Source organism: Suillus subaureus (genome assembly GCF_016647635.1).
Source record: "Suillus subaureus strain MN1 chromosome Unknown BJ212scaffold_22, whole genome shotgun sequence".
Classification (NCBI taxonomy): Eukaryota; Fungi; Basidiomycota; class Agaricomycetes; order Boletales; family Suillaceae; genus Suillus; species Suillus subaureus.
Genome location: NW_024538578.1, coordinates 236038 through 257480, shown reverse-complemented (window position 1 = coordinate 257480; position 21443 = coordinate 236038). Strand labels below are relative to the sequence as shown.

At 48.9% G+C, this 21443-nt stretch overlaps 7 protein-coding genes across 7 annotated transcripts; 5 read left to right on the top strand and 2 right to left on the bottom strand.

Moving 5' to 3' along the window:
- Positions 1-1342: 1342 nt before the first annotated feature.
- On the top strand, positions 1343-3848 carry BJ212DRAFT_1432664 (cytochrome P450). The gene is made up of 9 exons (XM_041337706.1): positions 1343-1859; positions 1916-2237; positions 2289-2437; positions 2498-2613; positions 2681-2812; positions 2873-3062; positions 3125-3334; positions 3395-3530; positions 3581-3848. The coding sequence occupies exons 1-9, from the start codon at positions 1679-1681 to the stop codon at positions 3648-3650; spliced, it is 1506 nt and encodes a 501-aa protein (XP_041191546.1). The 5' UTR covers positions 1343-1678; the 3' UTR covers positions 3651-3848.
- A 2192-nt stretch (positions 3849-6040) lies between these two features.
- Positions 6041-6704, bottom strand: BJ212DRAFT_1300793 (uncharacterized protein; the record flags this gene model as incomplete). The annotated part of the gene is made up of 4 exons (XM_041333034.1): positions 6041-6241; positions 6294-6350; positions 6384-6482; positions 6612-6704. 4 exons carry the CDS (start codon positions 6702-6704, stop codon positions 6041-6043), a joined length of 450 nt encoding a protein of 149 aa, XP_041191545.1.
- Positions 6705-6952: 248 nt separating this feature from the next.
- Positions 6953-8737, top strand: BJ212DRAFT_1364442 (uncharacterized protein; the record flags this gene model as incomplete). Its single annotated transcript, XM_041336030.1, has 8 exons — positions 6953-6960; positions 7551-7608; positions 7670-7739; positions 7790-7925; positions 7983-8059; positions 8122-8208; positions 8274-8348; positions 8398-8737. 8 exons carry the CDS (start codon positions 6953-6955, stop codon positions 8538-8540), a joined length of 654 nt encoding a protein of 217 aa, XP_041191544.1. The 3' UTR covers positions 8541-8737.
- Positions 8738-11919: 3182 nt separating this feature from the next.
- Positions 11920-15676, top strand: BJ212DRAFT_1274775 (uncharacterized protein; the record flags this gene model as incomplete). The annotated part of the gene is made up of 7 exons (XM_041331177.1): positions 11920-13233; positions 13288-13785; positions 13834-13947; positions 14003-14073; positions 14125-14159; positions 14223-14686; positions 14768-15676. 7 exons carry the CDS (start codon positions 11920-11922, stop codon positions 15674-15676), a joined length of 3405 nt encoding a protein of 1134 aa, XP_041191543.1.
- Positions 15677-17476: 1800 nt separating this feature from the next.
- On the top strand, positions 17477-18144 carry BJ212DRAFT_1364418 (uncharacterized protein). Its single transcript, XM_041336029.1, has one exon. The coding sequence runs from the start codon at positions 17510-17512 to the stop codon at positions 18113-18115; it is 606 nt and encodes a 201-aa protein (XP_041191542.1). The 5' UTR covers positions 17477-17509; the 3' UTR covers positions 18116-18144.
- Positions 18145-18742: 598 nt separating this feature from the next.
- BJ212DRAFT_1300789 (uncharacterized protein) lies at positions 18743-19260 on the bottom strand (the record flags this gene model as incomplete). The annotated part of the gene is given in 4 exon segments (XM_041333033.1): positions 18743-18769; positions 18789-18965; positions 19089-19136; positions 19189-19260. The coding sequence occupies 4 exon segments, from the start codon at positions 19258-19260 to the stop codon at positions 18743-18745; spliced, it is 324 nt and encodes a 107-aa protein (XP_041191541.1).
- A 517-nt stretch (positions 19261-19777) lies between these two features.
- Positions 19778-20541, top strand: BJ212DRAFT_1364402 (uncharacterized protein; the record flags this gene model as incomplete). The annotated part of the gene is given in 5 exon segments (XM_041336028.1): positions 19778-19797; positions 19809-19835; positions 19848-19884; positions 19923-20079; positions 20119-20541. 3 exon segments carry the CDS (start codon positions 19856-19858, stop codon positions 20539-20541), a joined length of 609 nt encoding a protein of 202 aa, XP_041191540.1. The 5' UTR covers positions 19778-19797; positions 19809-19835; positions 19848-19855.
- Between the last annotated feature and the right edge of the window lie 902 nt (positions 20542-21443).

Genomic DNA, 21443 nt, shown 5'->3' with positions numbered 1-21443 from the left:
CCAAACCTGCTGATCACCGTCTCCTAAGATTGGGTGCAGTCGGGGATGGGAGGGAACGACTAGTAAGGCGGTAAGGTCTAAAAAGAAAAGCGGTTTCGACCTCGCGAAGGGTCTCGTCAGGGGGCTTACCGCTACCCCAACCGCCTTACCTCTGCTAGTGTTTAGCTATCACTACTCCTAGGCCTTTTATGTAGAAAGGGAGTTGATGGCACGGACCACTCGCGATGAGGGCTGGTCTACGACCCAATCCAGGGGAAGGATACGTATTGGGTCAGTCTTTGTCACGGCGAGGATGCTCTCACCAGGCCTAGGCCCCATGATGGTGATAACGAAAGCGGGCGGATACGACAGGTTTCCCTTATCGCACCGTACTTGATCGTGTGCTTGCACTAACCCGATATGACAAAGACATAGAAATATCACTATTCAGCCTCCTCACCCCCTTATAAGACTCCAGTCTGATTTACTCCTTTGCGGAAAAGTTTTACTGCTTCGGTAAGTGGAGGCCAAGCATTTTGAATGTGGGGACGTCAGCTAGCGCTAGTTCAAGCCCGGGAGGTGTCACCTCTGATGCAGAAGTAAGAAGGCAAAGGAAGGCAGCAGACTCTAGAGGGGAGGAAGGCAAATCGATGGTACTAAAAGATTGCATCAGGCAGATAGTGGAAGTGCTGGAGGAGATGTTGGTAGACCTGAACCCCAAGTTACGAGATGATAGCAGCAATCGCATTCACATAGTACTTTCAAGAACACCGTGCTTATCAATGGTCAGTCTGCCTACCACCTTTCGAGTATAGTACGACAGCATTCATTGGAGCTGCAAGTTTACGAAGCGCCAACTTGAATGCTTACCGCGTCCCACATGGCACTGTTACGGTCCCTAAAAAGTCGTCATCTTGGAATGGGCAGAGTAAATATATGGGCGTCGGAGAGACATCCTGCAGACATTTCTCCTGCAACGCATTGCCTGACGAAAGGATCAGCATAAAGATGAATAAGATAAGCACTGATAAGCATATTGTGCAACCTGGTCTCACGCATACATTACGCCACGTACTAGATGCATTTCTTTTGTCCGACTCGCACGAGAGGATGCGACTAGAGCTCACGTCCTCATGTGGTATCAGTTTGAACGGTAGCCGGTGATTGCTCGTACCTTGAACTTCGTGATCCGAGTCCAGGGAGGGGGAAAAACCTTGAGCAGGTCTTTTTCGGAGTTGGAATGTCTATAATTTGTAATCATTGTGTATTGAACATATCTGTTTAGTTAAATTTTTATTTGAGGCGCTGGTATTGCATAAAGGTCGCATGATGTGATGTACAGTTTTTAGCTATAAACTGATGGCGAGGCTCGAGGGCACGTGACCTCAATCATTTCCGATTTTGGTGTGATATCTCCGCTGACTAAAGACGCCTGCCTTGACAATCCGACTCGGAGCAGAAACCCATTTGACGAGGATGCACTGGCAAAACCCACTACCTTGGTAGTGGGAACCTTGAGGCCTCCAGCCAAACGGTCGGTCCATCTTGCCTCTGTTGCGTTCATAATGCGATATTGCGAGAGCGTAGTAGCTGACTAGTGACAGCACATCGCTTATATCATAGTATGCTCAGGATAATGATATAAGAACTCGAAGAGCGAACCGTAGATGACCCAGGATCTGTTGCTAGTATCTGTGACATGTCTTCTGGCGTAATCATCCTTTTGGTGGCTGCAGCCGCAGTTTTCGTCTACAGCCGTCGACGCGGTAGATTACCACTACCCCCTGGGCCACCTTCGAAGCTCTTTATCGGAAATGCCCATCAACTTTTGCCAAAGGACGAGCCTTGGCGAACGTATGTCACGTGGGCTGAAATCTATGGTACATATTATCCGATTTTCCGCTTGCTGCAAGACTTGTTGACCTATGTCTAACAGGACCCATATTATCCTTCCGCGTGCCCAATCGACAGTTCATAGTCCTCAGCTCCCTGAAGGTGGCTACTGAACTGCTCGATGTACGCGCCACTACGTATTCTGATCGTCCAAAAATATGGATGATAGAACTTGCGAAGCGCAATCTGAACCCGTTCAACATATCTTTCCATCACCCGTATTTCAAGGAGTATCGCACGGCCCTCAAGAACGGTCTGAGTACCCGCACTATACTAAACTACCAGTCGGTGCAAACTGAAGAATGTCGTGTGCTGCTTAACGGTCTGCACAAGAACCCTGACCATTTCGCCGATCATATCAGAAGGTAAAAATTCTCGTGATTGCTTGTTTTACTCGTTTCTCATCGAAGGTGCAGGAACACAGCGGCCATTGTCCTTAATCTCGCATACGGCTGGAAGGTCGCCGATGATAACGATAGTTTCGTCAAGATGTTGAGCGTAGCCTTTGAATCCAATGCCATACTATCCCTGCCTGGACGTTGGTGGGTTGAAGGGATGCCATTCTGTAAGCCCCCCTTTCATTTTTCGAGTTGTTATAAAACTAAGCTAGTTAACCTTCCATAAGTGCGTTTCCTACCTTCGTGGTTTCCAGGAGCAGGTTTCAAGCGCGCGGCCATTGACTACGGGAAAAAGTTGGGTAGCCTTGACACAATACCATTTAACTGGACCAAAGACCAAATAGTAAGCTTTGCTAAGCAATTTCGCGAGTTCGCGTTATCCGGAGTCCTAATCAACTGTCGCCGATCAGCAAAGCGGCGGTTATACGCGTTCCTTCGTTTCAGATCAACTCCTTCCAGAGGATGGGTCCACGGTCAGTGCCAGAGTTGAAGATATTACCATGAGGTGCGGTCAGGTGATCTACGGAGGGGGATCTGACACCGTAAGATATCTTTATCATCCTCACACATGTGACTTTTGAAACAATCATTGGCATGAGCAGACAGCATCATCTATGAAGTCTTTTATTCTGGCGATGGTGATTTATCCCGAGGCGCAGAAGCTTGCGCAGGCAGAGATCGATGCCGTAGTGGGTCAGGACCGATTTCCCACGTTCGAGGACAGAGACAAGCTTCCGTACGTCCAAGCGCTCGCCCTGGAACTCCTCCGCTGGGCACCTGTGTCTCCGCAAGGTCAGCCGCATGACTTTTTTTGTCCTACTTCCCGCTCACTCTCGGCGGCGGCGGCGACGCAGGGCTCCCGCACCACGCAATGAGGGATGACGTCTACGAAGGGTACCGCATCCCCAAGGGTGCATCCGTCATCGCGAACCTTATTTCCATGTCACGGGATAAAGAAATGTACCCCGACCCAACGGTGTTCAAGCCTGAGCGCTTCCTCGGTCCCTCGCCCCAATCAGACCCTCGCAAGTGGTTCTTTGGGTTCGGGCGCCGTAGATGCCCTGGTGCGTGTCCTTTACATGATACTATCCAAGCCGCCGCTGAACGGTGGCATACTGTTTCAGGGTCGCATCTTGCGGAAGCCACGTTGTTCCTCAATATTTCTTGCATCCTAGCTGCGTTCACAATCGCCAAACCGCTTGATGAGAGAGGGAAAGAGTTCACACCTCCTCCGGAATACCACAATGTTGGTGTGCTCTGGTAACTCGTCTCTCTTTGAGCCCAAAGTATATTCTGACACGCACACAAAGGCACCCTAAACCATTCAAGTGCAGGTTCATGCCAAGGAACCAGGATCTGTTGGCAACTCTCTCGCACTAATCAAGACATCAGCCGAATTGGGCTAAGCCCCACGGATTAGTATGTTCACAATAGATCGTATGTACACCGTAAGAAGTGAAGCAGGCCTGAGGTTGATTTGATCATTTTTGCATTCGATATAAATGAATTATGGATCCCGTACTGTTTTCAATAAAGCTAGAATATTGAACAGCTGGATATGTAAAGCATAAACAAGACAAAGTGTTGAGATTGTCCGAAAATCGCCGAGTGGATGGCCTCAGGTTCATTCGAAGTTCAACCTTTTGTTTTGATCATAGTCCAAAAGCGGTCTATATATGCTGTCATCCTGATTCTGCGGCTCAATCAGCGCGTTATCCTTGGGCAGTCATCTATTCGCCGTCAGCACGTTTGTTACTCCGAAATCAACAGCTCCGTTGGGTTAATTCGCCACGACCTTGAAAGCCACGCAAACAACGTCCTGCACAAACTTGGGGCGAAGCAGACTCGGAATTTTCGCCAAGTCCCAACTTTATCATATTCTCAAGTACCATCCTCATTCACTCCTAGCTAAGATATACTCACTACCAGTATTGCTAATGTGCAGTGTCGAGCTTGTACATACACCTCTCCCTCGATCATAAAAGCTCATGGCTGTTTTTAAATTCGTGTTGCCTTTTTGACTCTGCCCGCAGCCTCCTGCACATCCTGCAGCAGCACATGCGGCATACCTGCTGTGATCTCTGTCCTTTCTGTCACTTCCCGCTTCCCTACTACGTCCTCCCGCAACCTTCCCCACATGATTTCTGCTTTGTTAATCACTTCCGACTCCGTCTCGTGTCCTCCACGGTAAGTTTTTCTTCTGTTTCTCTCTCATTTGACTATAATCATACCTTACACTTGCTCCCTTTGCACACTTGCCACTACCTCGCATGTAAGTCTCTCTCTCTTCTTATTTAACTAATATGATTTCCGTTTTGAGTAGCATTCCTGCAACATCCTCCTGCATGCTCTCATACCTTCCCTGCCTTGTCTGCGCCTTTTCACACTGTCTAGCACCATCTCGCATTGTCATTGTCTTGTGCCTTTTCATACCCCCAGCACCGTCCCATGATGTTGTTGCACACCATCTCGCAGCTTCCCTGTATTCTCTCCCACCTTCTCGAGTTGGCACTTGACGCTCCAACAAGTCCTGACGGTGTTCGAAACCTAACCTAACGGAATGTCCCGAGCCGGCAATTTTGTACCTTCGTGCACCGTCACCGTCCTTCACAATGTACACCCCAGGCAACCCCTACACGCGCTGCATATGGTCTAATTCTAGTCTTCTGTATCCCTCGTTAATTCCTCCTCAACTCTTAGCACAACTCGTCCTCACAAACAGTCCGAACGGCCATCGCCACAACCGCTTCCGATTTCCGCATATAATCATATGGCTCACACCTACTACGAAGTTCTATGACGGCGCGACGCGCGTCAACGCACCGGAAATATTAGGTGAGGGGGTCAATTCCTCTCTCCAGCCTTCCATCACACCCACTCCACTTGTAATCTTTCTTCGAGCGTGCCAACTGCATAGTAGAATAGGGGCTTGGCAAGCTCTGATTTCGCTATGCTGCAGTGCCCCATGGCGACAACACATCTGTAGAGTGAATACAGCAAGATAAATACTTTCTAAGTATCATACTGACATCATTCAGAAATGTTCTCAACATGCCGCACCCTCACCGAGCCTCTGCATGCACCTCCAACACCCAGACACGCCCTCCAGGTCACCTTCTCAAATCCAAACACTATCTGCATCCCAGGCATCTCGCGACATCCCATGCTGCTGTCATCATTGATTTTGACGCCAGACAGCATGAAACAGACCATCGCCGAGCGTGTCATACAGAATTAGATATATATATTCTTCGTAGATTCGTTGAGCTGGTTCAATTTCAATTAATTACTAGGTCAGACACACGTTTTATGACTGTAGCTATTACCAATCATCTGTTTTTGCTGTTCTCTCTGTGCGTGTTTCAGACATACTGGTCGATGAGGGTGGTGGTTGAATATTGAATGTTGAACGTTTGAAGTCAAAAACAATGGCAGTTTTGCACATATACTGTGGTTTACCTTAGCTAGTCTCACTATATTCAGCGACACCCTCCCAAAAAAAGACAGATCTCATTATTGAATCTATTCTTGCAAACTGGAATTTTACTTGATTTATTTATGCAATTTTCGAGTGGACTATACGTACACCTCTAGGTTGGTTACAGGATAAGAGACCGGGGGTCTGCCAAGTACGTCTACATCTACGTAAGTACATAACTGTAGATACTAGATGTCCCACTAGTATAGCCAACATCTTCTGAGAAACAGGAAATAGTAAATAATAAGACTTAGTCGCATCGTAGCGTGTTGTTATTACATTTTTATGTTCTTCAGCCAACTCGTGCCCTCTTTGCAGCTCCGCCATCTGCCTCTTCCTCCTCCTCTTCGTCTGCTTCACTGATTTCATCCGCATAACGCTTCAAGCCGCCAGCAGAAGTAGGAGGCTCGTCTTCATCTTCCTCGAAATACTCGTCGTCGTCCTCGGCGTCCTCGTCATCATCGGCAGCAGCAGCTGAGACTGACGTGCCATTCTGGAAGAATTGCATGATTTTTCCATGGAGAAAGAAAATAATGTACACGTACCTCACCAACCAGTAGCGCCGTCAAACTTGGTTTACTCTGTACCAATGACTCAACTTTCTGCAAGAGGCGATAGACCAGGATTAAACATACCCTTGATGCGGCACCTTCTTCTTCTTCTCCATCCTCCTCCTCATCGTCTTCTTCAGCTCCCACTGGGTGGGGCAAGTCACCTTGGTTTTCTTCTTCGCCCTGTTATCATGGAACGTTGACGGAGCAATCGAAAAGAGGTAAACACAATTGTTGTACGAGGACAAGAGCGAGTTCAAATGCACAAAATATAAGCACGAGTTTAGAAATATCAGGAAGTAGTTTACAAACCTCAACCTCATATTCGTCGCTCTCCTCGCCTTCGTCAACTTCCTCTGGCTCTTCTCCAGGGACCGTAGGCTCCAGCATGGGGTCAGGGGACATTTTCGGAGCTGCAAAAGTATGTGACGCAGAGCCTTAAGGGATTCGGTGTTGGTTGAATTTCAACCAGCTGTGAAGGGGGAAGCGAGAAAAGGATTAGCGCCATGGTGACATTAGTAGCGAAATGATGGTTCTCACCTCAGGGTAGGTAGCTGACGAACGTTTGGTCCTGTGCTCAACACGTCGCACGCTTAGAAAAGGTCGCCGTCCCAGGGGGATTGCTGTCTTTGGATGAGGCGGGAGGTCGCTGCATGGGGGGGTCGTTCACACCATGCTATATTTATTATTGACCCTTTATTTCTCAATCTTCACCTACTATGGGTAGGGTAAGTTAACATGCCACAATTGCATCGTTTGTTCTAGTCTCCCAACGGTACATCAAATCTACATGCAATTTCTTGTATTATTCATGCTGATACCTTGAAGATCTAGGACATTGAGTGACGATTTCTCTTGGTTCATTGTGTAACCTACTTTCGAATAACGAGGAAGAGCTCGAGGACACTACCTCAAGGTCACCGATCGCTAGCTTGGAATTTGATCCTTATCTGGTCACTTTGTGTCACCTGACTTTCAGATCAGCCGCTAATGCTGATCTTGTCAGCCCCCGCCAAATTCGGTGCATGATCAATCTTCAATCTCATTATCTGGCAGTTGATATGAAATTGAATTTCTGATTCGGCAGAGGCAGCAAAACTATGGAAGCTGATACAAAACAACTGGGAAGTTTTTCAGCTTTGACCTGCAAACTTTCCCGTGCACGAACGCGATCCTGGCGCTTCATCTATATGTTATCCCAACCACCGGACGACGAAGGAGGCGCGCAGATCATACTCTATGAATGCCAAGATCAATCTACCTAGCTCTGACGTCAGACGCTTCGTCAGCAATCCGAGACCTGTTAGGAGTATATTCTATCATACAGGGGCTTGAATGGGCTCTGATTTAAGACAACTGTCTTCTTCAAGACTATTTATCCCTTCAACGTTCAACACTCACTCAACATGATTCTCAAGCTTGTCCGATGGTGCATCTTGAGTGCGTCGTAACTTATTCTCCCGCATCGCGGACTAGCTCATCTTTTCCAGCGTTCGCTTTCATTTTTGCGGTCGTGGTGCTCGGCATAAGTGGCCACCTCATCGCCATCCGAACTACAGACTACTGGCGGTTTGCTGCGCTTGCAATCGCGGTTTCTTCCCTAACGATTCTTACGTTCCCTGTCATGTGCGTTTTCTTCCTAATCGGCCGAGCCAGCACTGATTCATGGGTCGCATCGCTCAGTCTTGTAGTCAATACCTTGCTAGTGCGTGACCAAAACATCTCACAAGAACGGATCATAGGCGAGGCTGGTTGGTTAAGTATGTACCTCCTAATTCTCAGATATCTTGATGAGTACTTACGGCTTTATTTATTTCTCAAGCTATCATGTGGATTCTGTGGCTCGCAACTGCAGCCAACGCCACTCATGCGGCTCGCGTACACTTCTTCGCTGGTGCTTGTAGTTTCTGTAAGTGCCATATTTTCTGAACAGGGGCGTTGTCTGATCATCTTACCTTCGCCTGTACTTCTCAGTCTCTAGCTTTTCCAATAAGATTTGCAACGAGTTTAGGGTTGTGGAGGCTTTCTCTTATATCATCTTCATTATCCGTGCGTCTTTTCCCCTTTCATTTTTGTGTGTCTCAAGGGATATTTTCAGTGCTCTCCTACACGATCGGGCTAATGGTGTTTGAGTTCACGCGCGACGATCTGGATGGTCACACCCATACAGGAGACGCTGAAGGCAGGGGGCAAACTACGCAGGTAACAAAAGCTCCTGCGACCTCAGGTCAGCAGCAGTGATTTGCTGTATCAGCTCATGCAACCGATTCTGCGCGTGGTCAACAGCCGTCACAAGGTGAATCGCCGGATCTTAGGTCTTCTAAGCCTAATGTGTAGGGAATTGGTTCGCAAAGTAGTTTCCACTTACGTTCTGAAATTTAATACTGTCCAATTTTTGTATGCGTAATCATCATTTAATTGCACTTGTCTATCGCGATATGCATCGAGTCACCGCAGCTATAAAAGTCCGCACTTGAGTCATTGGGCCTTGTTCCCGTTCTTCTCGGGTTTCTCGGATTGCAGTGAGCAAGATATCTTAGATTTTGAAGGTCTGGGATCCTCATGACACGATCGAGATGCAGTACTATGCCCGAAATCCTCAAGGGGACCTTCTGCCTGACGGTTTTCAGTGGTGCTAACACCAATAAGGGCAGTACCAAACAATTGTCAAGATACGCGGGACCATCTGCCAAGCCACCAACTTCAGATTCGTTGCAAGTAGTTTCTTCTCAAGATTTCAAATTTGACCACCCGAAGTCCTCTCGTCTAGTCAGAAAAACCGGGAATCCCCAGTGCACTGGGATATCGGAGTTATCTGATTGAAAGCTTTTCACCTCCGAATGCTCATTGCGGTGACGCAATGCTAACGTTTTCCTACTTCTAGCACGCAGAACCGAGGGTCGCAGTACGCCGCTGATCTGAAGGATAGCCTCGTGCTTGCCACGCCTGTCGATCAACGTCAACACTTACTTGAAGGACATGCTAATCTAGCCGAGTCGTACGATTCTGAGGGAATGCCGCAACTGGGCACAGCTTGATCAGAAAGCAATCTTTGCCCATTCTGCTATGGCAGGACACTGCTTTCCGCCTCGCGTTGCATGTGTTACCAGGCTGACTTGTTGTCTGTAGAACGATATACGGGAAATTCAGGACCTCTGCGACGGATTATGGTGACCCAACTTTCTCCATGGTCGAACTACTTGCGTTGCACGTTTCTGACGGATCGCTCCGTGATGGTTCGAAGTTCTTATTGAGCACGTTTGTGCTGTCCAGCTGTAGGCATTCTTGTCTTGTCTTATATTGATAGAACACCATGGAAGTATACGTGCATTGCATTCGGGTCTGTTTTTATACCACCTTTGTTTGAACCATAGAGCTTTATTAGGTGCGTGTCAAGTCTTTTCTATGCTAAGCAATGAGCGCTGATTGGACGAGTGGTTCCCCTTGCACACACAGGTGTTATAGCGTGACTGATTTCGTATCACTGCGTTATCAGCTACGATTGAGCTATTGGTTGCGTGGGTCGGTATCTGTGCTGCACAGTATCATACAGCTCAGATCGCATCCTAGTGCGTATTTTTTGTTAGGTCCGAGGAACTGAAATTACAGTGACGCTTTTAGCAGTCTATCGCCGACGGCATGGGCGGCAGTTCATCATTGTAATATTTTGACATGAGCATAATCTACGAGTCTAGAATTTGCCATGAATTAGATGCCTCGCGATGTTACCGAGGAGTTCAATTGTTCAACGATATGTCCTGCGTCACGCAGATGAAATCCTGCTCATGCGGGGTAAGTTATGAGCTAGCCCTATTTCATGCAAGTACTGATCACGTACACGTGAATGGCTTTTGATGGGTCTTGTGATCTGTGTAGCAAGAGCTGTGTGTTTCGCACAGGAACAACAGCACTGCGACAGAATATGCCCGATGTGAATATGATACTAATTTGTAATGTTACAGTTCGGTCTCATCCGTTGCACCTTGAGCTAGTGAGCTGGAAGGGGAACAGGATTGCTGGCTATTGCTAGGCGCTCGCAAACATCCGTGATTTTGCTATCTCTAAGGTGATCATGGTGTCCGGTATCTATTTCGCGAGGTTCTCAGCCAGTTCGAATGGGCCTGGAGACGAGTGTGGTTCACTTCTGTGGGCGGTCCCGTTCTGGCGTTGTACTTGCTCTGAGGCTTGATAGAAAGGCTCTAGGAAGCAATACAAAATAGAATAAGAATAGATGGAAGAAACGGAGAAGGGGAGACAAAACGGAGGGATGTTTTTTGAGTTACGGCAGAGCTTCGAGCATTAATTGTGACCAAGCAAGGCCAGACAACCACTTGAACGAACCCATCAACCAAGCGAACTAAACTAACTCCAGCTAGCAAATCCATTTTTTCACTCACAGTCAATCATATTCATTGACTCAGTCTTTCCTTAATACTTTATAATCTTGCTTTTCTTATACTCTCACAAGTGCAGTTATTTGCGTTTCCAGTAACTTGGCCTAGGCAGCTTGTGGTTCAATATACCGTGTTGCTGCACAGCTCTTAGCAGCAGCCTCGAGGCAGAAATCTGAACTCAGTTTGTTCATATCTGGCAGTTTTTCAACCGTAACCTTGATCAAGGTCCCGCAGTATTAACTGCCAGTAATCTCTGTCAAGTCAGTACCAAAATCATTGATTGTCAGTACCTGGACGGTATCGTTCACCGTTTAAAACGCATCTTTTCATTTCCCCCGTGGTCTCCTCGTGGCCTTTCACGCCAACGCCGCGCGACGATTACCCATAATATCTCCCGCCCTAATTAATCGATTTCTCAATTGTCACAGAATCCAAATCCCTTTGTCGTCTGCTCTTCTCTCTTGCACCTTCACTCCCACATACTCCCCGTTCACCGGAAGTCACATACCCAACCCACAACCTCCCTTTCCGATTCACCTAGGACTTTAGAGAGACGGCTTGCTTATCCCTTTTCTCGTAAACCTCGCCAATTTTTATTCCCGCGGATGCCTGGTGTAGCCGCCACCTTCCATCAGCGCGGTGCTTCAAAGAAAAACTTCAAATCTGTCCTTGGCTTCGGGTCTTTCAACCGAAGCCGTTCTTCCGTCGACTCTTACCTTCCCCGTCAACCCACAAGTAGAGTCAGCATCGATACCACAAGAAGTTTTCAATACAAGCGCAAATCCCGCCAAGAACGTGCAAGTGCAAACCGACGTCTCCTCTGATTCACTCTCAAGTTCCCCCCACGCACATCAGGAGCATAGTCAGAACCATAAACACGACCCCCAATAACTCCGTCCGCAGTATGAAGTCCATAGACGCCGCTCATACCCGTCCTGTTAGAAGACCACCGGTCAGGATTGATGCTCATGAAGGTCCCTGGAGCGTCAGCGTCGCTGAGACTCCACATGATGCACACTCGTATAGCATTTACATAAAGAGTGAGTCTCGCATTTTTCGCTCCACTCTTTCTCCACCATGTTGGTCAGACGAGTTGGTTCACTACCTACGCATTTGGGTTTTCGTTTGGCTTCCGAGGTAGCCGGGTTGCCATTCTGTGCAATTGACAGTGCCATGTGATTGCCGTCCAGGGTTTTATGTCCTGAGGCCCCGTTAATTCCCGCAACATGTCTTTGATAAACGAACCTGCTAATGATATTCCTTCTTCCGCAGCTTCCACGCACAACCTCACCCTGACCCGCACTGCCACAGAGGTCGTCGAGTTGCACGTCAAGCTTGCAGACTCCGTCCCAGGCACCAGGCTTCCCAAGTTGCCCATAGACTCGGCGTCCCAGCCCATCAAGCGGAATATCTTTCTCAACACGCTGTCCCGCCTTGCCTCACCAAGCAACAAAGTAGCGCGTACGGTATCTACACGCATCGCCAGCGCCAGTTCCATCACTCCTATCGTTTCACCCACGCACGAGATTGGCGACCCCTTTACAGAAGCGGGCACCACAGGTTCAGGGGGCAACGTAGTCACGAGCCTTGCTGCATATCTCACCACTATCTCAAATGAACCGACGTTCCGACAGGCCCGCGCATGGAAGCGTTTTGTACGTGTGCGCACCGATGACCTCGAAAGCGTGCGTGTAGAGCGCGCAATCAAGCGTGTGCGTTCTGATCTGGCAGCGCATGGGAGCTCCAATGTTACCACAAATGTCAGCTCAGGCAGCGTCAGCGAAATCGAGGTAGATGGTGTCAACGGTACTGCGAGTGAAGTCAATCTGAACGATTTCGCTGTCGGTGACTTGAGAGAGGAGGGGATTAAAGAGGAAGAAGAGGATGCAGAGTCTACTCCTGTTGAGGTGGAGGGTCTAGTTCCTCTTGCGGATGAGGCTCCTCTTACAGAAGCGCCTGAGGACATCGTCGTTGTGGATGAAGCAGTTCCTGCACCCATAGAGGCAGAACTCACACCTCCTAACGCAACTGATGAGGAAGAGACAGTTGTCTCTACGCCTGTTGCAGAGGTCCAAGCTTCCCGGATACTTCGCTCCCACTCTGCCGATCCCGATAAAGCCAGTCGTCTGTCGCGAGTATACACCTCCTCGACACTGCAGGATGGCACAAGTTCCCAGACGGGCGATGACTCTTCGATCAGCACCAACACTGGGCGGCGCAAGAAACGCACCAAGTCGGCTGACCCAAACAAGGAACCCAAGAAGCGCTCAAAGCGCAAAGTTGTCATTGATGACTTTGAGATGATGCGTGTCCTTGGAAAGGGGTGTGCAGGCAAGGTCTTACTTGTGAGACACAAGACGAGCTCGGATCTGTATGCCCTGAAGGCAATCACGAAGCGTCATGTGTTGGCGCATCAGGAGTTGCAGCACACGTTAACCGAACAAGCCGTACTCAAACGGATGGCAGCAGAGTCGAAAGACCCATTTGTTGTCAAGCTGTGGTGGAGTTTTCATGATAAGGAGAATCTGTTTTTAGTCATGGTATGCTTCTTCATACAAGTGCACAATACGCACGTTAATGGCATTTTCTCCTAGGACTTCCACCCAGGCGGTGATCTTGCCACGCAGCTTGCACGTTGGGGTAGGCTAGGTCGGGACCGTGCCCGATTTTACGCCGCGGAGATAGTCGAGGGTGTCGAGGGCCTACATGCAGCCGGCGTCATCTACCGCGATCTCAAACCTGAAAACATCCTTATTGGTGCAGATGGGCACATCGTACTGACAGACTTTGGCCTCTCAAAAGAGTTCCCACGCCGTGTAGCCGCAACGACCGCGCCTCCTACCCCCACACGGGGTGAGTTCTATTCAGCTCCGGGCATCGAGCCTGCGACGCCGCCCTGGATGAAGGGCGAGAAGAGCCAGGACCTTGTAGTGGGATGGAATGGGCAGACTGTTGGCCCTATGGACACGACGACGACTTTTTGTGGCACAGCAGAGTATTTGGCTCCAGAGGTGATCCAAGGACTGCCATACAGTTACGAGGTTGATTGGTGGAGTTTTGGCACCATGCTTTATGAGATGTTGACGGGAATTGTAAGTGTCCTGGCTTTAAGTTCCGACGGTTACTCAGATGCACAACAGACGCCATTCTGGGCGAATAACCACTCCGACATGTATGTCAGAGTCTTGCAGGACGAGCTGCAGTTTCCTGAGGACAGAGCGATTGACCAAGATACTAAGAGTTTGATTAGAGGGGTGGGTGATACTTCTTGCCTATGATTGCAAGTCATTTATAGTCGCCCTCGCATAGCTCTTGCAACGAAATCCTGCACTTAGGATGTGCGAGCCGCGGATCAAGCGGCACCCGTACTTCTCCATGATGTGAGTTTATCACGAGGCCAACTTTCCTGATTCTGATTTCCTCCCCTTCAGTGACTGGTCGCACGTGTATTACAAGCGTTATATACGTGAGGCATATTCGCTGCTGCAATAGATAGATATGATGTGCTTACTTGGCGTTATCCCTCTAGCCCCCTATATCCCACCTATTGATCCATCCAATGCAAGTGATACCCAGAACTTCGACGACACATTCCTGGATATGGAACCAGTGATTGACGACCCGAACGATCAGGAACAGACTGATACAGACCGTGACCAAACGGACGCCGAGCCTACAGATGGGGAAGGCGAGGACTCAAACACGACGCCCTCACATTCCCGTAGCCCATCAGTGCATCCAATTGACGAGAGTGTCGATGTCTTTGACGGGTACTCGTTCAAGGGTCGGCATTCTGTTATCCTGGACGATGATGACGATGATGACGCATCTGGAGAATCTGAACGGGAAGAGACTGATGAGGAAGAGATACCAGAGATTCTTGCAAATGCTGCGGATACCCCCATACAACCGGAAGTCGAGGGGGTGTTACCTGTCGTTGATGAAGTGACTCCAGAACCGAAGACTCCTGAAGCGAGACCACAAGTTCTGCCAGTGGAGCAGCCGACCGAGATCATCGTTCAGCCGCAAGAGGACACTGCAACACTGATTGAGGAACCTGCAACGCTAGTTGAGCCTATCGCACCCTCAGAGCCGACATCTGCTCCTCTCAAAGAATCACCGTTGCCGACTACTCCCACGTCGCCGCCTCAGGAGATTGTGCCTGTTCCACCAGCTAAGGATGTCAAGGCGAAGGTCACAAAGCCAGCCGCCTCTCGACCGAGCACCCATCGCACAACGCGCAATCGCCGAGAGAAGTCTGGTGTCCCTGCGCTTGATCGCTTCCTTTCCGATGGCCCTGATGAGGAAGAAGGTACGGAGAAGGAAGAGGAAGAGGACTGGGACTTCATTGAAGCTGGAGATGGCGAGGATCGCAATGGCACCAAGGGCACAAGCTTGTTTGCTCGGGGTGTCGTCGACCGGTACCGGTTGGCCGTATTCCGCAAAGCATCAACCCCTTCGCAGCGGATGGGTGGACGCTCATTTTCTGGCATGTCTAAAGAGTCTGATGTTCACGGTACCGACCCGGCAGAGTCACCTAGTCCATCAGAGAAGCACCGTGGACGTGCACCTGCGCTGAAGTTCCGAAAAACACCCAGGCAGTTCCTTCGTGCAAAGTCTCCGCCATCATCATTTTCCGCTAAGTCAGGTTCTACTGCAAAAACTCTCACTCCTTCCACATCCGCCACGCTATCATCGGCATCAAGTGGTGGCCTCCTATCGCCTTCCGTTTCGGGCACGAGTTCAACAGCAATGTCCCCGTCGCTCAAATCGAAAGAATCGGCGACTTCAGTCGGCGAAAGTTTATCGTCGGATCAGTCAAACGGTGACACGATACCAGAAACCCTTCTTTCACCCGAATCGACGAGGGGAGCCCCGGCCGCTCACACCGAGGAGCCCGAGAAGCTTAAGAACAAAAAGCTCAAGAAGTACAAAGAAGGAGCAGAGAAAATGCTGTCACTCTTTGCTTCTCCTCGTCAATGATCATGATCCAGTCGACCGCAGGACCGGTCCCTCTTCTCTGCTACTTCCGCATTTTCGCCAAGTCAAAGTCAAACAATAATCTTGTATCCTTCATCTCAAGACTCATTATGCATCGCCTCACAATTACTTACTAGCACTTTCCTTTTTTCATCGTCCTTTTTATATCATTCATCGAGGATGAGTCGCGAACTAGAATCGCGACCGGTTTTTTGCTCCATTACATATGGACTGGGTGCTCGTTTTATGTTTCTTAATTGATTGCGTCCTGTCGTTACTTCCATTACTGTTTTGCTCAGGGTTTCAATCATATTGCATCCCAATAATCGGTCGGTTTGCTACAAGTTTCCTATTGACATTTTTTGGAAGCGTCATTTTCAATACCCTTGGACGCTTGTACACAATACCAACCTGAAGCGACAAATTACCCGTAATCAATCAACTTCTGCGAGAAGTGTCACGATACGCTTAGCCCTGGGTCCTTGATCAGACATGCTGTCGATTAGCCGTAGCAATTTTATCGCCACCAACAGGAATTCAAACGTTCACGGGGGCATATGAATTTTGATTTGCATAGCGTCTGGTGGTCAACAAACTGACACATAGACATGGTATCACCGCGGTGGCTTCTGTACATGCAGTTGCCGAACACAATGTCTTCATGTATCTAACGGCAGGAATAGAAAGGTCGATCGAACCTTCCCATGAGAAGCGAGCTGGACCCCGGTCATCATTCATCATCCTATTGTTAAGTACAAAGAATATTTATCAGCAATTTATTGGGTAGTGAAATAACTTATTAGGTACCATGGGATTAATAGACTCTGTGTCGGAGTCTGCGACTGTTGACCCGGGGAGATACAAAGGCTAGAAACTTATAAGTTGGTGCTACTACAGAAGGTAGAAGAGACAACTCACCCGAGGTTCTGCTCTCAAATAGGCTACGACGCCCCCAGGAAGGCTGCTTGGGAGAGGAATCTCTAGCAGGAGGTCTGCTAAATCTTGCCAATTGAGTCGGTCGTAAACTCCCCCCAACTTATATGGTATGAGGGTGGCCTTCGTGTCATCGGATGACCGTTGAAGCGTGAAACCAACTATGGACCGATCAGTAGCCCGAGAACAACTGCTGGTGATGAGATCGAAGTCGTCTAGAAGACTGCAGCAAACTAGCTTTACATGGTTTGGGAGAGAAATTAAGATACGCTTGTCGCGTTTACTAGAGGACGGCTGCACAATAGATATCATGATGGTCGTGGAGAGACGAATAAGGCGAGGCGAGTAGGCAGCAGCGCTAGCGAGTACTTAGCGTCGGCTGCGCGACCTGAGCAAAAAGTTTCATATTCCGACGGCTCATAGTATGCTGCAACCGAGGATGTGACTACAATGGACACCCTTACCGCGGCGCCTGCAGGATATCGACCGACTCATAGACCAACGACTGAAGGAGTATCCATCGATGAGGCTTCAGCGAGGCTGGCAGGTTACATCATTTTCGGATCCTGACTTGGGCCAGAGTCCTTACCTTGCATGCATTCTTCTGGCCCATTATCATTTTTCGTCTGACATGAAGGAGATTCCTTTGTCAGGAACGTTTGGCGCGTACGCGGCGCTACGATACTAATAAAGGAATCACCAAATACGGGATATATCACCTTGAAGATAGACGTCGACTCCGGAGCGGTTCCTTGAGGTCGCGCAGATGGTCAGGACACAGGAAGACGGGAGATCAGAGTATTTGAGAATGGACAGCAGCAAATTAGAAATGGGCCGGGATGCGAGAAACAGTTTCATAACTTTCGACGGAATTTCCCGAACGGCAGCTGTGTGACTATTACAATGTCCTTGCCCACCACCACTGATGTCGTGCTCGTCGACACCATCCAGCTCACGGCAAACATTGGCCCAGATTGCTGGGGACGCCTGCGTGAACAGCCCATCTCCATCACCGTCCACCTCCATCTCAAACCCTCCTTCCTTGACATATCCGGCCAATCCGACAACGTCGTAGACTCCATCCACTATGGTGATCTCACCAAAGCCATCTCGGCGCTCTCGGTATCTTATGCGGATGTTCGTTCACTCGTGCATGAGGTCACCCAGAAAGCGTTCGCTCTAGCTGGAGAGAATGTGGACGCCGTGCGCGTCGTCATCGGCCTTCCGAAGCAGATTTTACTTGCAAACGACTTTGAGGTTGAGGTGATTACACCCAGAGGCAAAGACAGTTTGCAGCAGGCTGCAAGAGTGTTGGTCAAAGACCTTGTCATGCCCGTGCTGATTGGCGTCAATCCCCCAGAACGCCTTGCAAAGCAGAAGGTGATCACGAACATCATATTCTACGAGCAATCTGGTATGCACCAAGTGGACTACCCAGCAATCATCAAACGGATATCAGAGGCACGTACCCTCTTTCTCCCGTCCCTTACTGAAGAGCGACGATACTGAATATCCCTATGACAGGAGATCGAAAATACCACATACCTCACGCTCGAGAAATTCGTTCTGCACATCGTCTGCAGCTCATGTCTCGCATCTGATGCTATCGAAGCCGTGACAACACGATCGCAGAAGCCCAGTGCACTGTCTTTTGCTCACTCTTCTGGTGTTGAGATGACTCGGTACCGCGATGCGTTCCGATGATTGCGATAAAACCGTGTAGGAAATGTGTGTAACCAACCTTGGATAGCATCATCCATATACTCATGCATGTCCGACTAACCCTTTGCACGACATCCGGTCTAGACATATGTATGGATGCATAGCGTGGCTTTACCTGGTGATGGACTGTATGTCAACTACGTCGATATCGACCGTGTAGAGAGGCAATCAACTTCATTGGCTCGACAGGCGGAAATACGCTCACATTCCCAGTTTCGACAGGGGCAAATCACACGCTGTAGGTTAGACATCGCGGGACTTGAGAATATTGCCCACAGCCGGTCTTCGTCTGATTGTATTAAGTTCTAGGATCAGTATTTGTGAACGACCGGACGTGACAAAATGAAACAAAAAAGGCATGTTGCTTGTTGTTTTCCGGTACTTATTACCACGATTCGGATGACAGGGTGAGTTTCACTCTGTCAATTCCGCTTGTGCTGTCTGTAGCATTCGAGCATACCTGCAGGTACTTGTCCCCGGTGTTGGACTTCACACAAGTTCGATAGACACGCAGATTCAGGCAAACAGTCGGCAATGCACCTAGCGTCTCAAATTGACTCGTATACTTGTAAGCACCACCCATGTTCCCCCTTGTAACTGGTTCTGCATAAAGGCCCAATCCCGCGCAGTAGTTTCCCTTCGTACAGTATGCCGTGAGTCATAAGGACCTCAGGCATCGGGCTAAGGCCTATAAGTCCCACGAGGAACCTGCGGACGTCGTATGACAATATGATAAAATTCGACGTGAGGAGAGGCTTACTGGTGGTTCATTCTCAAGGTCCCTGGGTCTATAAGTCCCACGAGGAACCTGCGGACGTCGTATGTCAATACGACAAGATTTGACGCGAGGAGAGGCTTACTGGTGCTTCAGCGCTGACAAGGACCGTCAGGCCGAGAAGCATGACGAAAGCAGTAGAGAGGCGGATAAACATGATGATAAGTTGATTCCACTTGGAGAGTAGTTGTTGGCAACTCGATTGTTGGTGCTACCTGTTTTATACTCCACAGAAGAGGGTGTCGAGGCATTTTTTTGGAGATACTGGCAGAATGATTGAGACGAAACCGTTCGAATGGTATCCGCTCAAGGGAGTTAACTGTAAACTGGACCAAGTCAATGGGATCGAATGCCGTTTAGCCAGCTGCAGGGCTGCAGAATTTGTGACAGAGCCGGATACATACTTAGTATTGCGGTCCGTGTACTTTTATTTTGATCAATCCCTAACTTCCAAGTTAGTGTGGAGGACGACTTTATGGCAAATGACTGTGTTCCTATCGTGTCCTGGCACTAACGATGACCCGTCGTTACTTTCCGGCCGGCCCACTGACGCAGTGATAGGTGACCTTGTGCTAGCGCTGTTGGCAGAATTCGGCAGTTTTGCCAACCGGTCTGGCAACACTGGTTGTGCCTGGTCCTCGGCAGAACTCACGCGAAAGGAGGGTGGCAGAACCTGGCAGAACTCCAGGGTATCTAAGACTTGCGGAGATGTAATTTAGATCTCTGATAACAAAGTTGGAATTCAAGAGAGCATGAAAACCGACCTCCTTAAAGTAAGATGGTGAATGTTGGAGGGCGCCCCTCATATCACCGATCAAGGACAATTTCGAGCGCCTGGAACGAGTTGACAATAACTCGAATCGCTACTACTGGAAATGAAAACATTGTGGCGACACTGATAACTCATCAGGTGCTCGAATTTAGGGTCATGACAGCAACCTACCGAACCACACATTTGGAACACTCGGCAAAATTCGTGTAAACCTTCGACATCAGTGCTGTGAAAGCTGCGGAGGCTGGGAAGCCCACCTGCCGTCAACATGCTCACATGCACACTCGTGAAGAGGTTGGCATTGCTGTCGAGACTACACAGGATCTTGAAGCATCCTTCGCATGGGCACCTCCACTCTCGACCGAGCCTCGCGATGCAAATGACTTGCTTGCTGTTCCAGAGAGTATATTGCCTGACGATATCACTGCTGAGTTTGCAGCCCTCGAGGAGTTGAAAAGGACTGAAGAACTTCAGAACATTAAAGGAGTTGAAGTGCTCGAGGGAAACACTTTTGATTTTGACGAGTTGGATCGGGTCGAACAAGGAATAATACCACAGGCTATTCTAGGTGAGGTTGAGGTGGTTAATTACAATGGCAAGGATGAAAGATGGGACGAGGCAAAATTGATGTCATCGTTAGGAATGTCGTACACAAAGTCTGCATAGCTTAGCTAGGCGCCTAGAGTTTTGCCGGTTATATTCAGCAGAACCAAATCTGCCCCCTACACTACCTTGTGCGTGTGCGATTTTCACTTTTTGATGTTTATTCTAGCCAATTGGCACGAAATCAGAGGGAGGGAGGTTGTTACCACCGCCTGCTAGGCTTAGCGCATCATTGGCGGGTAGTGATCAGTACTTGACAACACCGACCCGTGAATACGGCATGAACGACTGATAGGTGAGTCACAGGTGAATCTCACCGGTTGTTGGCTCTTGGGTTCACAGTATATGGAATGTTTCCTTGCCCTATTGTATTCCGACAACTGGCCAACACAGTATGCATGTCATCGTGAAGTTTTTTTTGTCAATATCAATGGGGCAAAATACCTTATGTCGGACACTAGTCTGTCATGATAGGGCCCCTGCCCTGTCTACATCCCTGGGCTTCGGATGCCCCATGTGAGGAAGAACCCCCATCTGTCCGCCTTTCCTAACGGCCGTTTTGGATGCGCAGTCCATTCGGAGATAAGTTGACTGCTCTCTTCGTGGCGTGTTAGGCTGTGTGCGTAGTTTGATCGTGGGGTTTTATGTTCTGAAGCGCGTTTTCGGCTGTCCCGAAGGACAGACATCGTGAAGGCTACACGCTTGCCCACGTGGATTCTATGTACTCGCAATGTACACGTTGATCGGTGAGGCATCTGCATGGCGTCTGCTGATATACATGCTTTTGACATTGTTTTGAAGCTTTAAGCGCTAAAAACGCTAGAAAAGTGAACTCGTGATTTCCTGATGGAGAGAAATTAAGACGCGCTTGTCGGATTTACTAGAGGATTGCTGCATAACAGTTGTCATGATGGTCGTGGAGAGACGGCGAGGCGAGTACAGGCTGTATAGCAGCACTAGCGAGT

Excerpts from the sequence above, each read along its gene's own strand:
- BJ212DRAFT_1364418 (XM_041336029.1), top strand. The coding sequence starts at position 17,510 with ATGTCCTTGCCCACCACCACTGATGTCGTGCTCGTCGACACCATCCAG.
- BJ212DRAFT_1432664 (XM_041337706.1), top strand. The coding sequence starts at position 1,679 with ATGTCTTCTGGCGTAATCATCCTTTTGGTGGCTGCAGCCGCAGTTTTC. Across the intron at positions 2,438-2,497 it reads GGTTGAAGGGATGCCATTCT|TGCGTTTCCTACCTTCGTGG; the intron begins GTAAGCCCCCCT and ends ACCTTCCATAAG. Across the intron at positions 2,813-2,872 it reads ACGGAGGGGGATCTGACACC|ACAGCATCATCTATGAAGTC; the intron begins GTAAGATATCTT and ends TGGCATGAGCAG.